We start from the raw sequence: 17,280 nt of genomic DNA on the forward strand, positions 1-17,280 counted from the left end.
TCATGTACATCAACCCGAATCTTTCTAAAACCTTTGGTGTGTTTATCACAGTTTTAATATCACAGTAAGTAACACGGTGTGAGGCAGTATTTACGGTGATATGCGGTCGTAGTTTGTAGTGAAATGTGTGTTTGTTCTTTGGCTTTTCGCGGGCCGGCGGTTTGAGCGTGTCGGGGTGGGGTTAATCTCTGCGCGCTCACACTCTTTGGTTGTTTACCTGCTAGCCTGTGAGCGCGCAGCACGCTCACTAAGTTCAGACTTTTAGGTTTTCGTGCTCCGCGGCGATGAACCCGGAGCTCAGCGGGTTGTTTTAGACCAACAGCAGCGGGGGAAACAGATTCACCGCGGGAACTTTAACCCTGCGTGACCTTTGACCCGCTCAGGCTCGGTTAGTTTATTGTCGGGTTTTTCTCTTTCAGCCGCTCAGAGCAAAGTTGGCTTCCTGCTAGCGCTGCTCACCTGACGTGAATCACCTGAAGGTGACGTTTCATTTGATCCACTTCACGCAGGAATTCAAACCCTGCAGCAAAACTGAGACCAACGAGCCTCAAACGTTCCTGTAAGTGTTTATAGTATTTATGACGTCACGAGCTGAGCGTTAAACGTGTTTTCAGTCTAATCTAACGCGCACCTGGCAGACAGGTGTGCGTTACATGTACTGCGATACTGCGTGTACTTTCTAACGTTATAGACCTGCAGGCAGAGACACGCGGAAACTGTTACCTGCAGCAGGTGCCGGCGGTCACGCCCACTACAGATCACGTGCTGGTGTGCCAATTTTTTGCACACCTGGATGAGCCGCTGTGGGTTATGTGCTAACCGCGAAGTGAACCGGGTCGCTCTCCACCAGACTCCATTCACAAAAGCTGGATTTTTACGTCACAGAAGGGCGGAGCTTTGCGTCTGCAGCGGCCTCGACTGGTCCGTTAGTTTGTGTTACGGAGCGACTCTGATGTTTTAGTGAGTTAGTTCGGATCACAAGAAAACACTGAAACAGTAAAGTCACGCAAAGTTGAATAGAAACTTCTTTTTTCTGTCAGGTGAAAATCTGCGTTTTTGTGAGTGGACTCTGGTGTAAGATCGGTTTCTTTGTTGGCCTCCCAAAAGCCATAAACGTCATGGGAACAATAGGTTAGCAGGTACCTTCAAGATGTACTTTATTGTTATTATTAACATTTAATTATTAAACAGCTTTATTGTTGTTTATTTTTAAAGTGTTACTGTTACACTGGCGCCTGTAGTGCTTCGGCTGTCACAGATAAATGACAGTCGGCCATCCGATCCGGAGCCGATGGCTTCAGATCTGACTGCGTCATTCAGCCTTAACGCTGTTTGTGATTCCTGTGAAGCGACTGATCTGGTTCGATGGTTCTCTTGTTGATTCGTCAGCAGAGCTGCAGTTTTCTTTGTGTTGCACATGGAATTGAATCCTCAGCAGTTACTGAGCGTGAGCAGCAGGTTAAACCTCTTTAATCTGAACTTTGCGTTTATTCTGCCTTTCTCAGCTCGGACTGTCCTCCAGGAAGATGGCCAACCCACTCAGGTCTGAAGTGTTTCGACTGTACAAGAACGTGAGTGTTGGGGAAATTCATTTTTAAAGAACTCGATGACCAAAGTTCCCTCTAATGTTCCACGTGTCTGAGCGAACACACAAACTCCCTGAGTGTCCCGTGGACCACTGTGAGCAGCAGCAGACGTGTGCACTGTGGTCACGCCAGCATCCAAGTTACATGTTTACTAAAGTAATCAAATTACAGCATTTACATTTATGTTAGACGACTTTTAACTGCTTTAACCCACTGACAATGAAAACTTAAACAATCTTGTTCATGTGCAGCATGTTAACACTATTGGAAGCAAAAATAACCTGAACTCCAATTTTGAAAACAACTTTATTTTTATTATTTTTTGCTCTGACTGTATTCTGAGTCTGTGGTCTGGGAGAGAGTCTGTAACTCTGTCTGCAAATACAGTAAATAATGACCAATGTTGGGTAATTAATTATTTAGTTACTTCTTCAAAAAAGTAACTGAGTTATGGAAACAAAGTTTTGCAGCTGTTTACCTAAAAATGCAGCCAAGGTGTTTTTAAACAAACATTTCAAACTATTTACAGAACAATCAGCTGTTCTGCATCTAATCTGATGCCACACAAATTATTTGTGTAACTCCAAAAATAATTTGTGTCCACTATGAGATGAAGGAGAACAACAGCCTGATACCTGCAGGCCTGACAGCAGCAGATGTGTCACTGCTGTAACACCTGTAACACTCAGCAGGCGCCTCATTGTTCTGACACAACAACACTACTGACTACACTACACACTAACTACACACTAACTACACAAGATTTGTGCTAAACGTCTCAAATCTCTCACATCTCAAACACGCCGTCACTCCTAAAACTTCCCCCTCCCTAAACATCTAAATGCCATGTTGCCATATCATTCTTTGATTGGTCCACATGGTACATTTTTCCACCAATAGGAAAGGCTGGGAGTTTTGTTTTTGTTCACAGGCTTTTGAGCGTTTTCCTTATAAAACGCAGTTTTTACCGTTTCTTCCTGCAGTAAATATAAACAACGACAGTATTCAGGAAGAAAACCAAACATTGCAGATATTTTATCATAACTCTGGTTTTACGTGGTCGATCAACACAGTTTAAAAACTGGTATAAAGTCCACACTTTGTCCGTCAGTTGTTCCGTCTGTCCTGCTCACATCTCCAATGGTTGTACACGTTGGCATTAACGTGGCTTCACTCCACAGCAGCCGCTTTGCTAAAACACCGGCACATAAGGACGCGTCATAGCCTGTCAGCCATGTTGATTGGCTGCGTATATACGAATGTGAATCGCATCATTGGCTGGACTTTGGGATAAGGTGGCATCGTTCTGATCCCATACGGGAGCAGCCAGTCACTGACTCACACTGCAGAACAGGATTGTTAAAGTTTAATTTTAATTTCAGTGCAGGTCAGATTTTTTTTGTGCGCAACGCAGATTTTCTGTGCCAGCAGTGGGCAGCTTAGAGGGAACATTGTCGGTGACACGTTGTCCTCCAGCGATTCTAGATTTTCTGTTTTCACAGCTGTAAACGTCAGAATCGGGAGTTTGGATGATGAGACTTCAGGCGGCGTCAGCAAAGACTCCATGATGATGTTGTTAACATTTATTGACAGTTAATTTACTTTTAAGATGATCCGTCGGTGCCACTGTGAGCCGTCGGAGGTGCGTAATGATGAGATGACCTCAAACAGATCTGAAGGCACAAAGCTGCCTCTCAAATCTCCCATCATGCAAAGCGGTGCTGAGCCCCACCAAAATGTTCAAGCTTCATGTTTATCTGTGAAGATGTCAGCAGTGTTTACAGAGGGCGCTGCAGCAAGTGTCGCCCCCTGCTGGGCATTAAAAGAATGCAACTGCGTGCACAACCTGTAGTGTCTGCACCAAAGCACTGAGGTCTTTATTCATCTGTCAGAATGACGCTGAAGTGGTGTTCTGATATATTTAAAGCTTATTTATCGGATCGGGCTGAGATTATCTGCTCAGAAACACTCTGACGACACTTCATCATGTTTAGGGTGAAAAAGTGGACGTTTCAGTGGCAGAGCCGTCGTTACGCCGCGAACAACATCAGCAGAGAAAACCAACAATCAAACTCACAGCCCACCATCACAATATTTTAATAACATTAAAGCCCAAAACCCAGAAATCTAACACGCCTCCCTCTGTAGCCCCGCCCCTTTAACGGGTTCTGAGTGAAACCAGCTGCACACGTGACATAAGATGTGCTGTGGCCTGAGATGGTCACCACATTTTTCTTTGGTGAAACTAACTCAGTGAGTTTAGACAAACAGGCAGCAGGCGGCGCTTTCTTATTTCATAAATGCAAAAAATAAGATGCCCGCACTCGTGATCCCTCATGGTGAAGGTTTAAAGACTTCCTGTGTCCACCTCACGCAGGAGCTCCGCCCTCCTGAGTGAATTAGAAAGTAAGGTGAGACACTGTAACAATCAGTGTTTTTAAAGATTTTATGCATGAGGAAGCGTGTAGGATGGAGATCAGCGGCGCCTTTATGACCGCAGAGCTATCTGCAGATAAACCTTTGACCCTCTTTAGGAAAACACTTTCTGTTATCAGCTTTAGACTAAGATAAGGTCTCTGCAGGGAGCGCCGCTGAAGGAATTACAAAGCAAGACTATGTGACAAGATTTCAGATTCACCTTTTGTAAAGTGACTCACTAAAAGCGCTCGTGGATCCTCGGAGCGTTCCCGCTGCTCGTCCTGATAAAACGCATTGGCCTCTGGAGGTGTGTCAGTCTAAGATCATCGTCCAGAGTGATTTTAAGACCTGTGCTGATTTTGAGATCATGTGATCATCATGTGCCGTCATACATCGGCCGCCTTTTTGCCCTTTAGTAAAAATAAAGACATATCTTTGCTAACACATCCTCTTCCTCCTTGCAGCTCCTCTACCTCGGCAGGGAGTACCCCAAAGGTGGTGACTACTTCCGCGACCGTCTGAGAGCGGCGTTTGCCAGGAACAAGGCGGTGGAGGACCCCGAGCAAATAAAGGCCCTGATTGCTCGTGGCGAGTACGTGGCCCGGGAGCTGGAGGCGCTTTACTACCTGAGGAAGTACAGAGCGATGAAGAAGCGCTACTACGAGGACTAAACGGCGACCGAACGGTGACGACACGAACAGCTCTGAGGTTTACGGATCCAATCCTGAGGTCACATGACCACCGAGTGAAGCCTTTAAATTAAAGTATTCAAAACAAAAACAAGCGTGAGTCCTCCTTCCTTCCTTCCTTCCTTCCTGTCTGTCTGTTCCCATAGGAAACAGTAGAAGCAAGGTCAGAGGTCAGAGGTCGGGGGGGCGATGGTGTCTTTGTCGGCCAGGTTGACTCTGCAGATGGGACAGGTGGGGTTATCCTGGGGGGGAGGAGACAGAGTCAGGTGGCGTTCCAAGTTTATGTCATCTCCGTATAACCAAGCACGGCGTTACCTTCAGCCACTGGTCGATACAGTGAACGTGGTAGTCATGGAAACACGGCAGAATCCTCAGCTTCTCGCCGTCGCTGTAGTCGCAGACACAGATCTGACACCTGCCGGCCAATCAGCACAGAGACGTGTTAGCGTGCAGGTTTGGGGTTTGTTTGTTTTCAGCGTTACAAATGGCGAGCTCGGAGACTCACTGCGTGTTCCCGCCGCTGCCGCCGCATCCCTGGAACACCTTGGTGGGAAACCTCTGGATGTCCGTCGCGCTCAGCTGATTGGTCCTCACGGCGCCCTGACGCTCCTCGAGCTCCAGCAGAGACTGAAAGACGAGCAAAGGCGTCAACACTCTGACATCTGGGCCCTGATTGGTCCACGTTGAATACCTGCAGCGTCTAACTGTAAGAGCTCAACTGTAACACGAAGAAGGAACGTAAAGAAGAGATCACAAACCAAGTCTGAGATGAAACATTAAAGAAGAAGAAGAAAGATCCAAATTCAAAACAACTTTTTGGAAAAAAGCTCCAAAGACAAATTCTGACGGGATTTTTGTCCCTGAGTGAACAAAGTCTGCAGAATGATCGAAACTCCTCCCCCTCCTCGAGACCCCTCCCCCTCCTCCAGACTCCTCACCTCGTAGTCGTTTCCTTCAGCGTCATCAGATGTGGCGTCCCTACTCCTGCCGTGACCAATCAGAACTGTGGAACGATCAGCAGAAGCAGACCGATTAAAGCTCTACAACAGTGTCATGCTGTCGTTTGATTGGTCAGGTTTCTACGCTGTCGTTTGATTGGTCGGTCAGGTTTGAGCAGCTTGTGTTTGTTCAGTTTTTATAGAGAGAAAAAAAATCTTTACTTTAACAGGAGCGAGTAGAAAAACTACAAATACTCCAAAGACCTGATTGGACTGAAGTACTGCATGTATTTATACCACATCTCTGTAGTACTTGGTTTCTGGTGCTTACCTTCTCCGGGAGCCACCTGAATCATCCAGCGGCGCTCTGTGGGACGACCCTGCAGAGAGAAGGTCACGGCTCGGTCAGCGAATCAAAGCAAAACGTCGCACGTTTCCTGAACGCAGCACCACTTTTGATAATATGAAAACCACGATCAGACTGTGATTGGCTGCCTCACCCTGTGGAGGCGATGAAGAAGACGCTGGTGGAGGTGGTGATAATGGAGGTGGTGACGGTGTCTGTTGTGCTCCACTCGGTCCAGCCGAGCCTGGAGGAACAAACAGAAACGTGAACACCTGTCCGCTCTGCCTCAGGTGAGGCGTTTGGTGCAAGTCTGCCTCCACCTGCAGGTGTTGGTGCAGCGCCTCGTGATCCTCCACCTGCTGTAAACCAGTGGCTCCCTCCTCTTCGTCGCTGACGGCGAGCTGCTCCACCACCGCGGCTGCAGAACAAAGCATCAGAAGAACGCTGAAGGTTCAGCAGGAGGCTGGAACCACCACCAGCCAATCATGTTTCAATAATACCGACGTTCCCCATCGTTCTCAAGGTCCGCCCCCCAACACTGACACGTACCGAGCACCGAGTCGTCCTCCGCCTGCAGCCTTCGGGCCAGAGCCTCGTCTTCCTCCACCTGCTGTGAAGGAACCGCATCCTCTTCCTCTTCCTCCTCCTCGCTGCTGGAGATCTGCTCCTCCACAGCTGCAGGAGAAACCACTCGTCACAGACTCCATCATCATATAGTAATAATAATAGTTCGGACTGTGGGAGAACCGGAGAACAGAACCAGAACCTTCTCACTGTGAGCACACCCTGCTGACCACCACACCACCGTGCCACAACATCACAGTAGTGATGAAGATGATGATGAATGAAGGATATAGATTTAAAAAGGCAAAACATTTAAAAAAATAAATACAAAATAAAACAAAATCATTCTTCCACAGTGGGAATCCCGCCCTGTATGCAAAGCGTGGAAGTGGGAACAGCGACGTTTGCTCATCGAGCAGCTGCGAGTGAACGGCGAACAGCGATTACCGAGCAGCGCCTGAGAGCAGCGCCCGTTTCACTCACCGACTCACCACAGCCTAACGCAACGCTGACGTACCGATGTCTGAGCCGGCCTCCACCTGCAGCTCCTCGTCATCCTCCGCCTGCTGGAAACAAATGGCGTCCTCCTCGCTGATGGCGAGCTGCTCCACCGCAGCTGCAGAAGAAACGAAGGATCAGACAAGCCTCCACTGAGGGTGCAGCTGCTGAGGCAACAGCCCCCGTGCTGCGTTCAAAGACACCACGCTGACAAAATGTGACAGCAGGAGTGACATGCATGTTAACTGTTCTAATAATAACTAATGTGGAGGGTGGGCGTGTTCCTGCAGCCGTTTGAGTCATCAGCAACATGTATGAATGTTGGAAATTGGAAATTTTGGAGAAGCTGAAAGATAAAAGTGGAGCTTAGGAAGCATCGAGAACTTTAACGTTCCTGATGCTGAGAGAAGAGTAACTCCAGGATCGGATCCGCTTTTTTTTGTCGCCAACAACCGTCAGAGACGCTGAAACTAAAGCAGCAGTGAAAGAAGGGTTCCAATATTCATATGTGTGTGTGTAACGCCAACACGTACCCATGTCCGAGTCGTCCTCCACCTGCAGCCGTCGGGCCAGCGCCTCGTCTTCCCTCAGCTGCTGCGAACGAGCTGCAGCCTCCTCCTCCTCGCTGATGGAGATCTGCTCCACCACAGCTGCAGGAGAAACCACTCGTCACAGAACCCATCCAGGCCAAAGAAGCTAGACCCAGAGACGCGTGCACCATCGAGTGATATTTAAAATGCAAAAAACTAAAAATAAAGAACCAATTAAAAATTATCTTTAATAAAATGCAAATCGACTCGTGACCACAGCCAATCACAGTCATTCCCTACAGGACAGCATGGACAGGGCCGTGTGAAGGAGGGGGGCTGAGGGGGCTGCAGTCTCCCCACTGCAAAAGGCAGACAAGCAGCGCCCCTGTGTGAGCTTCTCTGATTTATTCTTACTGCTGATTGGTTCCTGAAGGCGAGCCTTCAGAGAAGACGGAGCATGGTCGCCCGTCACCTCCGTCAGTTGTTTGTTTTTTTAAGTACAGGCTGAATTGGGAGGTACTGGCGGTCCTGTTTTTTGTTTTGTTCCTAGTCTAGATTATCAGGACCAGTTTAGGGGTGGAGCCTAGTTGGTCATGGTCGTCCTCCATCTGTTTTAGCCGGAGCGCTTGTCTCATCAGGAGCACGTCGCCAAATACAAAAAATGAACAAAGGTGTAAAAAGTCTTAGTTCGGTGTTTCATTTGACACGTGTGACAGGAAGTTGTAATATATAAGTATAACTGCTCACGCCGAGCATCACAGTCACATGACGTTCATAGCAGTTACAGAAGTTATTTAGCATTAGCATTTTCTTTGGTTCACTTACAAAAGCAGCAGACCGACAGCAGGTCTGCCCCCCCCGATAAGACCGACACATACCGATGTCCGAGTCGTCCTCTGCCTGCAGCCGGCGGGCCAGCAGCTTATCTTCCTCCATCTGCTGTAAACGAACCGCAGCCTGCTGCTCCTCAGTGATGGAGATCTGCTCCACCCCAGCTGCAGGAGAAGAGATGGAAAGATTTAAGAGTTCATCAGTTATTGAGTAGGAGTTTAAAACCCTGAAATATTCAAAGGGTAACTCGATGGGACTGAATGATCTCCTCATACCGACATCATGCCCGTCTAAGCTGGCAAATTCTATAGAATTACATAAAGTCCCCACCCCCACGACCAGAGAGGGGCAGTAACGCGTTACAAGAAACGCGATACTGTAACCCGATTACTTTTTTCAAGTAACGAGTAAAGTAAGGGATTACGATTGCAAAAATGGTAACTAGATTACCGTTACTTTCCCGTAGGAACGCTGCGTTACTGCGTTACTAAAACCGTGATTTTTTGCGAGAATGTCTCACGACAGTGACGTAAGCGAGTGCGACGTTCGTGACAACAGCTGTGTGCAGATCAACAATGGATCACATATCGAGTGCAGAGAGAGTATGAGCGTGCAGCGTTTAAAGCGTGGAAGTACTGACCTTACTTTGAGTTTGATTCCATAAAAAGTGACAAAAACATTAGTGTCCGCTGTGCGTGGGAAGAAAACTTCTTTTTACAGCGAAAAAACCCCTAAACTTCCAACAAGCACCGAGTAGCTACGACGTAATGGGAAACTCACAGAGAAACTCGCGGATTCTTCCACTGACCGCGGCACACCTGCACCAGGGTAACCCTCCGCCTACCCCACTCCTGCTTTACAGGTGAAAATAGAGCAACAGGACCGCTGAGTCTTTGACTTTATTTATTTTCTGCTGTGTTTTACTTGCATCTATTTGAAAGACTGAGTGTAAACACACAAAAATATTTTATTTTATGTGTTGGAATGTGCAGAAAATAGGTTTAAATGTTAAACTAATTTCTTCCAGTCAGAGAATGTTGCAGATAATTAAATTCTTGCTTGATGCATAAAGTTAAAAGATTAAAACTAATAAAACAAGTTAAAAAAAGAGACTTTTCCATCTGATTACATTTTGTATGATGGATTATGCAGAAAAAGTAGAATTGGGCTGAAAGATCTATCGCTTTATCACCTCTTCAGGTTGTAAATCGTGTTTTTAAAAAGTAACTAAGTAACTAATTACTTTTGAAAATAAGTAATCAGTAAAGTAACGGGATTACTTTTTTGGGGAAGTAATCAGTAATTAGTTACTGATTACTTTTTTCAAGTAACTTGACCAACACTGGCCATGACATTTACCAAATTCTGAGTCAGCTTCTAGCTGCAGGCGTCGGGCCAGCGCCTCGTCTTCCTCCACCTGCTGCGACCTCCTCATCGTCACTGATGATGATGATTAACTGCTCCAGTACAGCTGCAGGAGAAACGACTCATCAGAAAACCGTCACTGATTACAAATGCAGGTTTTTAACACCATGGATCTGTGCAAAGAGCCCAGTGATAAAAACAGCAGATTCTCCCTCACCTGGAAATCTGCACCAAAGAAGAAGAAGGATGGGGGGGGGGCTCCTGATAATGAACACAACTACAGGCTTGAAGGTCCTAAAAGATATAACAGGAATTATAACAATATGTAATTTATGACCCAGTTACAACTACAATAATGCAGTTAATCAGCGAACCAATAAGAAAATTGAAAATAAAGTGTCGGAAATGTAACATCTGCCTCAGTAAAACTGAAATACTTGGATTCAGTACAATAACGTGCACTTCAGTGAAGAACTTGGGTAAATGTTCCTGGTGGTTGGTGATCAGGGAGGGTGCCACCCCATGCACTCCTGTCCCCGGACACGCCCCTGGACTGACGGTGTTTGGATGTTACGGTGGCGCAGGGGTGTGTCTATCGGCACATCTGCCCCAAACCGAGCGTCTCTCAGAGACGTGTAACTGCAGGATGAAGCTCAGATCAGGAGGAAACACTGCGCCTAAGTGTCAGAGGGGATATTTCCGGGTGGTTTGGGGGAGTTTCCTGTCAAGTCTGACTCTGTGGGTCCGAATCCTTTCTCAGCCAGCCACACTTTCCTCTCTGATTTCTGATTTCTAGCGCTTTCACAAAAAGCTGAAGGGGGAAAGGATCCGGATGATCCGGCTGTCACGGCCGAGGAAGCGAAAGTAAAAGTTTGTGATTTAAGCTGATTCATGACGCAGCGGTGAAATCATGAGAATGAAAGCTGCTAGTTTAAACTATAGTTACTATAATAACCATAATACGAACAACAGAGGAGAGCACAGAGCACCTACCTTGACTGGAGGTCTGCATTTGATACTAGAGGCACACGCTGGGTGGAAGGGAAGCTCTCCAACCTTTATACATATACGTGACGTGTAACAAGCCCCGCCCACTCTTTAATTAGATCTGAGCGGCTCTGACGTTTAATGAGAGAATAGAGTTCATTTCACCAACACAATTAAAACTCGTTCATATTTTTGCTTCACCTGAACTCACCATCACTGATGTCCACTCACCTGCTGAGACTGTGGGAACTGACAGAAGTTAAAGGATACCCTATGTATCTGTGTTTGAGGTCGAGAATGGCCGAGGCTGGATTTGTTGCGTCTACTGTAACCGTAACAGTTGGATAATAAAGTTTCACATGGATTTTTTATTATCAGCTCCACACTGATCCACACTAACCCACCGAGAAGCCAAAGTCACAGAAAAACACAAATCCACAGCAGAAAAGGAGACAGCGGCTCGTTTCCTGTGAGGTCAAATTCATGTTTTTGGTCTGGTGGAGAGTAAAGGCGTCACGATTCACAACTTTGAGCCTCCTGATTCTTCCTGTTAAAAAGGAGTTTTTCGTTCCCACAGTCCCCAAAGTGGTCACAGGGGGTCATCTGATTGTTGGGGTGCATAATTTTAGGGTCTTTACCATAAAACATAAAGCACCATGAGGCACTGTGGTCATGATTTGGTGCCTTGTAAATAAAATAGAACTGAATTAAATATATGATCTAAATAACAGTTTGTATTATTTTGAACATTTAGAGGAACAGACACATCAACACAAAGCAGACTAAATAAAACAGTTTGATGCTGTTGCTGCAACAGGTCGCAGCTTTTCTGAAAATTAAAATATTTTACAGAAAATATTAATATTTTACGAAAAGTCAAAATTATGTCAAACAAACTATCTAAGGCTTAAAAAAATAAAACAAACAACATTAAGACATAAGAAGATGAAATATTAAGAAGCACTGGTTGCTCGTCACTAAATAAATGAAAAAACTCGCTGCGAGGTTTTATTGTTTTATTTCTGTGGTCACATGAGCACCGACAAACCTTTAAATAAAAATATAAAAAACTGAAAAACAGAAGTCTGAGTCGTCCTTCAGGAGACACGAACCCGTCTGCTCCGATAGAAAACTGTAGAAACGAGGTCAGAGGTCAGAGGTCGGGGGGGCGACGGCGTTTCCGTCAGCCAGGTTGGCTCTGCAGATAGGACAGGTGGTGTTATCCTGAGGAGGAGGGGAGACACAGGTGAGGAGACGGCGTTTAAGGAGGGGCTCTAAAAACAGTGGAGCGCGAACGGCGCATCCCCCGGAGTACCTTCAGCCATCGGTCGATACACTGGACGTGGTAGTCATGGAAACAGGGCAGAATCCTCAGCTTCTCGCCGTCGCTGTAGTCGCAGAAACAGATCTGACACCTGCCGGCCAATCAGCACAGAGACGTGTTAGCGTGCAGGTTCGGGGTTCGTTTGTTTTCAGCGTTACAAACGGCGAGCTCAGAGACTCACTGCGTGTTCCCGCCGCCACTGCTGGATCCCTGAAACACCTTGGTGGGAAACCTTTGGATTTCCCGCCGACTCAGCTTCCTGGATACCACGGCGCCCTGACGCTCCTCGAACTCCAGCAGAGCCTGAAAGACGAGCAGAGGGGTCACGGGGTCACGCTTGTCTGACGGTGACTCGTATGTTCACACAGATTTATGACAGGAAAAACGTTTGTAATAATTTAACGTCCGTTTGAATATCGCGATCATCGGCTCCGGAACGCGCGATTCAGGACTGAGAGTATGAGAAGAAAATCGGGCTCCACGGCGCATCTTTCCCCGACTTCCTCCCCCGCTCAGACAGCCTCCCTGAGCCTGGGTCTTTTTCCTTCCCACTGTGACCAAGCGCTTGTTCATAGGGGGTCACATGATTGTTGGGAGCCGTACAGCACGGAGCACCCTGAGGTGACTGTTGTGGTGACTGCGTGCTGTGTAAATAAAACTGAAGTAAAGCGGGTTCGAGTTAAAGCCAGAAATTTAGGCTTACGTGTCCTCCCCCTGCAAAGACGCCGTGCCGGAGCGATACTGCAACACTGATGTGACAGGAACAGTGTTTTTCTGGAATGGGAACTAAATCTCGTTGACCGGATCAAAGCTTTCTGCAGCTGAGCCACAAACAAGGCGCCAAGTTCAGCTGACTCTGGTCGACCAATCGCCTCTCAGGACTCCGTGTCCCATGTGTTCTTGCTAAACCGCCCCCAGGTGCTGAGGCTGCCGATGCTCAGCAGTGGTTATGATCGCCACACCTCTAACACCAACATGATTGATTTGTTTCTGCTGTCCCGGACTTCCAGGTAACCGGTGGGTGGAGCTGACCTAGATTAGGTCGCAGCACACTTCAGTTCAAACAAATGTGAGGCCTCCCTCCTCCATCAGTCCTCCGAGCCTCCTCACCTCGTAGTCGTTTCCCTGAAGGTCGTCTGAAAAGTCGGGTATGCCGTTCCTCCTCCTGCCCTGCCCACGTCTTCTACGCTGACCAATCAGGTCTGCGGAAACACATCAGCTGCATCAGAAGAAGCAAAATGACTGCAAACTGATTGAAACTCTAAACACAGCTGGAGAATCAGGAGGTCACAGATCACATGTTCAGTCTCCCTCCTACTGACCAATCAGGTGTGAGCAGGCTCTTGTTTACCAGCGAACGCTCGATTAATCGCTGCTCTAAACGCCAGTGACATCATCACCATGTCTTACCTTCTTCCAGCCCCACAAGAGGAGAGACGGCCGCGAGCACCTGAGACATCCAGCGAGGCTCCACGTAGGGATAAAACTGCAGAGAGAAGGTCACACCTGAGTCCACAAACCGAACCCTGTACCTGCACACGTCCTTCACTCTGTCTCACCCTGTGGTGACTCTCTTGATGAAGGTGATGGTGGTGATGATGCTGGTGCCTGCCATGAAGATCCGACTCCTCTCGGTCAAACTGAGCCTGAAGGATGAAAAGGAAACGTGAACACCTGTCCGCTCTGCCTCAGGTGAGGCGTTTTTGTCCGGGTCAGCTTCTACCTGCAGGCTGCGGGCCAGCGCCTCGTCTTCCTCCATCTGTAGTGAACGCACGGTGGCTTCCTCATCGTCGCTGATGATGATCTGCTCCACTGCAGCTGCAGGAGAAACGACAGAAACATCACTGAGTTTGTCTGACGACTCAGACTCGAGCTGATGAGTTTCCTCATAAACAGGTTTCTTCAGCTGTTCCCAGAAACACCCGCCAACTTCCACCAGACTCCAGTGAAAAAACATCGATTTTTACCTTAACTTTCTGTTCGCTTCCTGTGACGTCTGGATGTTAAACTGTGAATGTGAAGTTGCACAATAAGACCAAGTCAGCTGAGCAGCAGCAGGAGAACAGCTGCTGTCTTCTATGAGGCTAAATTCTGTTTTTTTTAATGGAGTCTGGTGGAGAGTAACGCCATCACTTCAGAGACGTTTCTGTAAAGCTCAGATTCAGGCAGGAAGTGTGACCGCCGAACGCTCGTACCTGCAGAGGTGCCGCCTTCATCACCGTTCAGCCACCTCCTCTCCTCTTCAGTGAGGAAGGACAGCGAGTTGGAGCTCGACGCCGCTGCTGGAGGTGGTGACGGTGACGCCAAAGTATTCGTCTCATTTGGTCTCGGCTGAAGGACTGATACCGGAGTGAGGTAGGAAGAGGACGAAAAGGAAGAAGACGAAGAGGACGATGAGGATGCAGTGGACCGCGGGGCTTCCAGCCAGCTGCCCAAAGCAAACGTCCTGAGAGAGGACGCGGGAACGAAGCCGGCGCTCTGTTTGGCCAGCCGCCGGCGTTTAGAACTATGTGAAAAAGCTCGCTTGCTGGGGGTGAGACAGTCTGGTTCTGGACAGCTGTCCACCGGCACCTGAGGGGAATGAAATGACTCTGTGAGTCTGCGATGAAGAGTTGGTTACAAAGGGATTCAGTAGGGCAGCGACTCACCGGGCTGAAATGCTCTTCTACGACGTGCCGACGCCTCCGCCGCTTGGCGAGCTGCGGGCTGGAGCAAAGAGACAGATTTCACCTCAGCACCAAAATAACACGCCCATCACACAAAGTAAATAAATACCGAAACCCTGGCGGTAAATATCTGTGTGTTCCTGTTTGCAGGAACAAAACGTTTTCAGACATCTTTGATCTGAGAACTTTTTACTGCAACCCTCATCCACCCAGCTGCACTCTTATCTAAAATCCCCACGCCGAAGGAAACCCCCGACCTCTGACCTCATTTCTACAGTCACAGGAACTATAGAGTACAGCCTTAATGATGTCGTCACGATGTGCGAACGTGTGAAGAAGGAAAAACTACGGTCACCTTTGGGCTGGAACGTCTCGAGGGTCACATGACCACTGTGAGGTCATCATCAGTGATAACTTAAGGAGAGCCTGTGGACACTGGGCTAAACTATAATCTATGAGTCAAAGTGTGTGACACATCGCTGCCCGTCCTGGTAGTCGTGCCCTCGCTCAGTTTCATCATTGGCCCATTTCGGGCTCGGGTCACAATTGGCCAGTTAAAGCCTGCCCTCCCCCACCACCACCACCGCCACATGAAGCGAGCGGAGTCGCCCTCTCCTTATGTTAGTCACGTCGTCTTTAATGAGAAAACCTCTACCAACTGTTGATAGTTTGAGGAAACAGAAAGTGTTTCCAAGAATAGATTTTCATTCCTACTGGAAAACCCCCGTAACTGCAAACAGTCCACTTTCTGTTTGAAAGTGAAACAGGCTGAAGTCCAGCGTTACACGAACAGGGTTTGTTCCACTGGGAGGCTTGTAAACAGCAGCTGACCTGTCAGCACAGGAGTTAAATACGGTCTCTGACTCCCACAGCTGCTGAGCAGTCAGCACACGTGCAGTTGGTTTCTAACAGAGCGATGGGATCAGCGTCCAGCTGGGCTGTGCTGCTTTATTACTGGGATCCAAACACAGCAGCAGATTTCAGCCTGCCCGGACTCTGGTGTGGAGAGAGCGGAGCAGCTGCTGCGGGGCAGGTGTGACTGTGTCCCTGCAGCAGAGGACTGCTTGGACCTGCTCGGTCTCCTCTGCTGTCTGTCATCGCTGCAGTTTGTTGTTGCCGTTTACGAGGAAAGTCCTGGTGGTGCTATTGGCCTGAAAGCGATCACATGCGAGGGACCAATAAACACTCGAGAGAGGGTCACAGAGGCCGGCTCACCGTGTGAGCAGAGGCCGAAGCTTCCTCACGGAGTCCATACATTTAAGGGTGCACCACAGACAGGAAGTGTGTGTACTCTCCAGAGTAAAGGTCACAAATACAGGGAAGCCCCAGACTCTCAGCAGAGCAGCTGTTACTGCAGCTTCCAGGAACTCGGACTACATGTACGTGTAATTTCCTGTATGTGTGCTAACGTGCCACGGGTGCAGGGTACCTGGGGGTTTCCGGGACGATGACGGGCAGCTCGGGGTACGGGACATCGTCCGAGTCGAGCAGGCAGCCTCGGTTCAGCACCCCCGGGCTGTCCGGCTCCGATGAACACGGGCTGTCCGCTAACTTGCCCTCCATGCTCTCCTCTTCTTCCCCCAGCAAAGACCTGGTACTCGAATCACCTGAGACTCAGACTCATGTCAGGCCGCTGAGTGGGAACAAAGCACAGGGAGGCGCGTTTAGCGAACACGGTGCGCAGATCGGAGAGTTAGCTCCGAGAGGCGCGAGCAAACAACTCACCGCCGTCCGGAACAAGCACGAACCCGGAGAACCGAAACTCACGGAGCCAAAAGCCAAGGAATCAAACTTTCGCCTCTTTCTCGGGTCGTTAACGGTACTCCACCGCTTGGACCAAAACAGGAAGTTCTCTTCACAATAAGAGCGAAAACTTCCGGTGTCACCGGGAAAAGTACCCAAGAGTCCCCCCGGCGGCCCGGACGACTTTCAGTTTGAGATAAATTTAAAAAAAAGTTCAAACCTTTGGGTAACATTAAAATATTTTTGTTAATAAATCAAAGCTGTGGAGAGGAAAATATTTTGAGCTACATAAAAACTTTGAGTCTATTAAAGCAGCTTTGCATGATTCAGATTTGAGAAATGCTGCTTTGGCTGGAGTCTCGCGGATTAGCTGCACATACAGAAACAGGAAATAAGGAGAAGCAGAGTCAGTCAGTGATATCTTGGTCTTTGTTACTTGACTCCACTGACTCCCACGTACAGAAGCTCGTCATTAACAGCTTAATGTTTACCACAAACTCTGTTTTAGTTCTTGCTGATCTGTGAGAATCAGTGAAGCTGTGATCTGAACTTGACTGAGCACTCTCTTCCCAAGGGCAGGGGGAGACGAACAGGTGATGTTGGGGTGGGTGTGGTCTCGTACAATACACCTGGATTTCCTTTAGGGTCGGCTGGTGTGAATTTCACAGGGGGCTTCTCTCCTGGTCAGCAGATGATGAGGCCGGCGAGCGGAGGTAAAAGCGTGTGTTGAACCTCCCCACCCCATGTGAGATGTTCAAAAACTGTTTAAAACTCTCTCCTCTCTATGTGGTTAAA

General features: G+C 48.1%; 3 protein-coding genes across 13 annotated transcripts; 1 reads left to right on the forward strand and 2 right to left on the reverse strand.

The window, feature by feature from the left end:
• The first annotated feature begins 137 nt into the window (after positions 1 to 137).
• lyrm5b (LYR motif containing 5b) lies at positions 138 to 4,784 on the forward strand. 10 transcript variants are annotated; one of them, XM_026172369.2, is made up of 4 exons: positions 373 to 960; positions 1,041 to 1,139; positions 1,506 to 1,571; positions 4,469 to 4,784. In XM_026172369.2, the coding sequence occupies exons 3-4, from the start codon at positions 1,527 to 1,529 to the stop codon at positions 4,673 to 4,675; spliced, it is 252 nt and encodes an 83-aa protein (XP_026028154.1). In that variant the 5' UTR covers positions 373 to 960; positions 1,041 to 1,139; positions 1,506 to 1,526; the 3' UTR covers positions 4,676 to 4,784. The 10 variants fall into 10 exon arrangements, with proteins under 10 accessions (XP_026028152.1, XP_026028155.1, XP_026028154.1 ...); XM_080303329.1 differs by having other exon boundaries at positions 811 to 921; XM_080303330.1 differs by having other exon boundaries at positions 887 to 960; positions 1,041 to 1,131.
• Positions 4,719 to 10,837, reverse strand: LOC113025022 (uncharacterized). Of its 2 annotated transcripts, XM_026172365.2 has the most exons (14): positions 10,759 to 10,837; positions 9,983 to 10,059; positions 9,760 to 9,871; positions 8,448 to 8,564; positions 7,573 to 7,689; positions 7,059 to 7,157; positions 6,527 to 6,652; positions 6,298 to 6,395; positions 6,132 to 6,221; positions 5,963 to 6,011; positions 5,632 to 5,696; positions 5,199 to 5,320; positions 5,009 to 5,108; positions 4,719 to 4,935 (listed from the first exon to the last, which is right to left on the reverse strand). In XM_026172365.2, the coding sequence occupies exons 3-14, from the start codon at positions 9,833 to 9,835 to the stop codon at positions 4,858 to 4,860; spliced, it is 1,137 nt and encodes a 378-aa protein (XP_026028150.1). In that variant the 5' UTR covers positions 9,836 to 9,871; positions 9,983 to 10,059; positions 10,759 to 10,837; the 3' UTR covers positions 4,719 to 4,857. The 2 variants fall into 2 exon arrangements, with proteins under 2 accessions (XP_026028150.1, XP_080159451.1); XM_080303325.1 differs by lacking the exon at positions 10,759 to 10,837 and having other exon boundaries at positions 9,983 to 10,066.
• Positions 10,838 to 11,754: 917 nt separating this feature from the next.
• Positions 11,755 to 16,620, reverse strand: LOC113025026 (uncharacterized). Its single transcript, XM_026172377.2, has 11 exons — positions 16,468 to 16,620; positions 16,172 to 16,375; positions 14,725 to 14,782; positions 14,272 to 14,647; positions 13,800 to 13,894; positions 13,636 to 13,722; positions 13,487 to 13,562; positions 13,187 to 13,278; positions 12,258 to 12,379; positions 12,068 to 12,167; positions 11,755 to 11,976 (listed from the first exon to the last, which is right to left on the reverse strand). The coding sequence occupies exons 2-11, from the start codon at positions 16,303 to 16,305 to the stop codon at positions 11,899 to 11,901; spliced, it is 1,218 nt and encodes a 405-aa protein (XP_026028162.1). The 5' UTR covers positions 16,306 to 16,375; positions 16,468 to 16,620; the 3' UTR covers positions 11,755 to 11,898.
• Between the last annotated feature and the right edge of the window lie 660 nt (positions 16,621 to 17,280).

Source organism: Astatotilapia calliptera, chromosome 7 (assembly GCF_964374335.1).
Source record: "Astatotilapia calliptera chromosome 7, fAstCal68.1, whole genome shotgun sequence".
In the NCBI taxonomy this organism is placed as follows: domain Eukaryota; kingdom Metazoa; phylum Chordata; class Actinopteri; order Cichliformes; family Cichlidae; genus Astatotilapia; species Astatotilapia calliptera.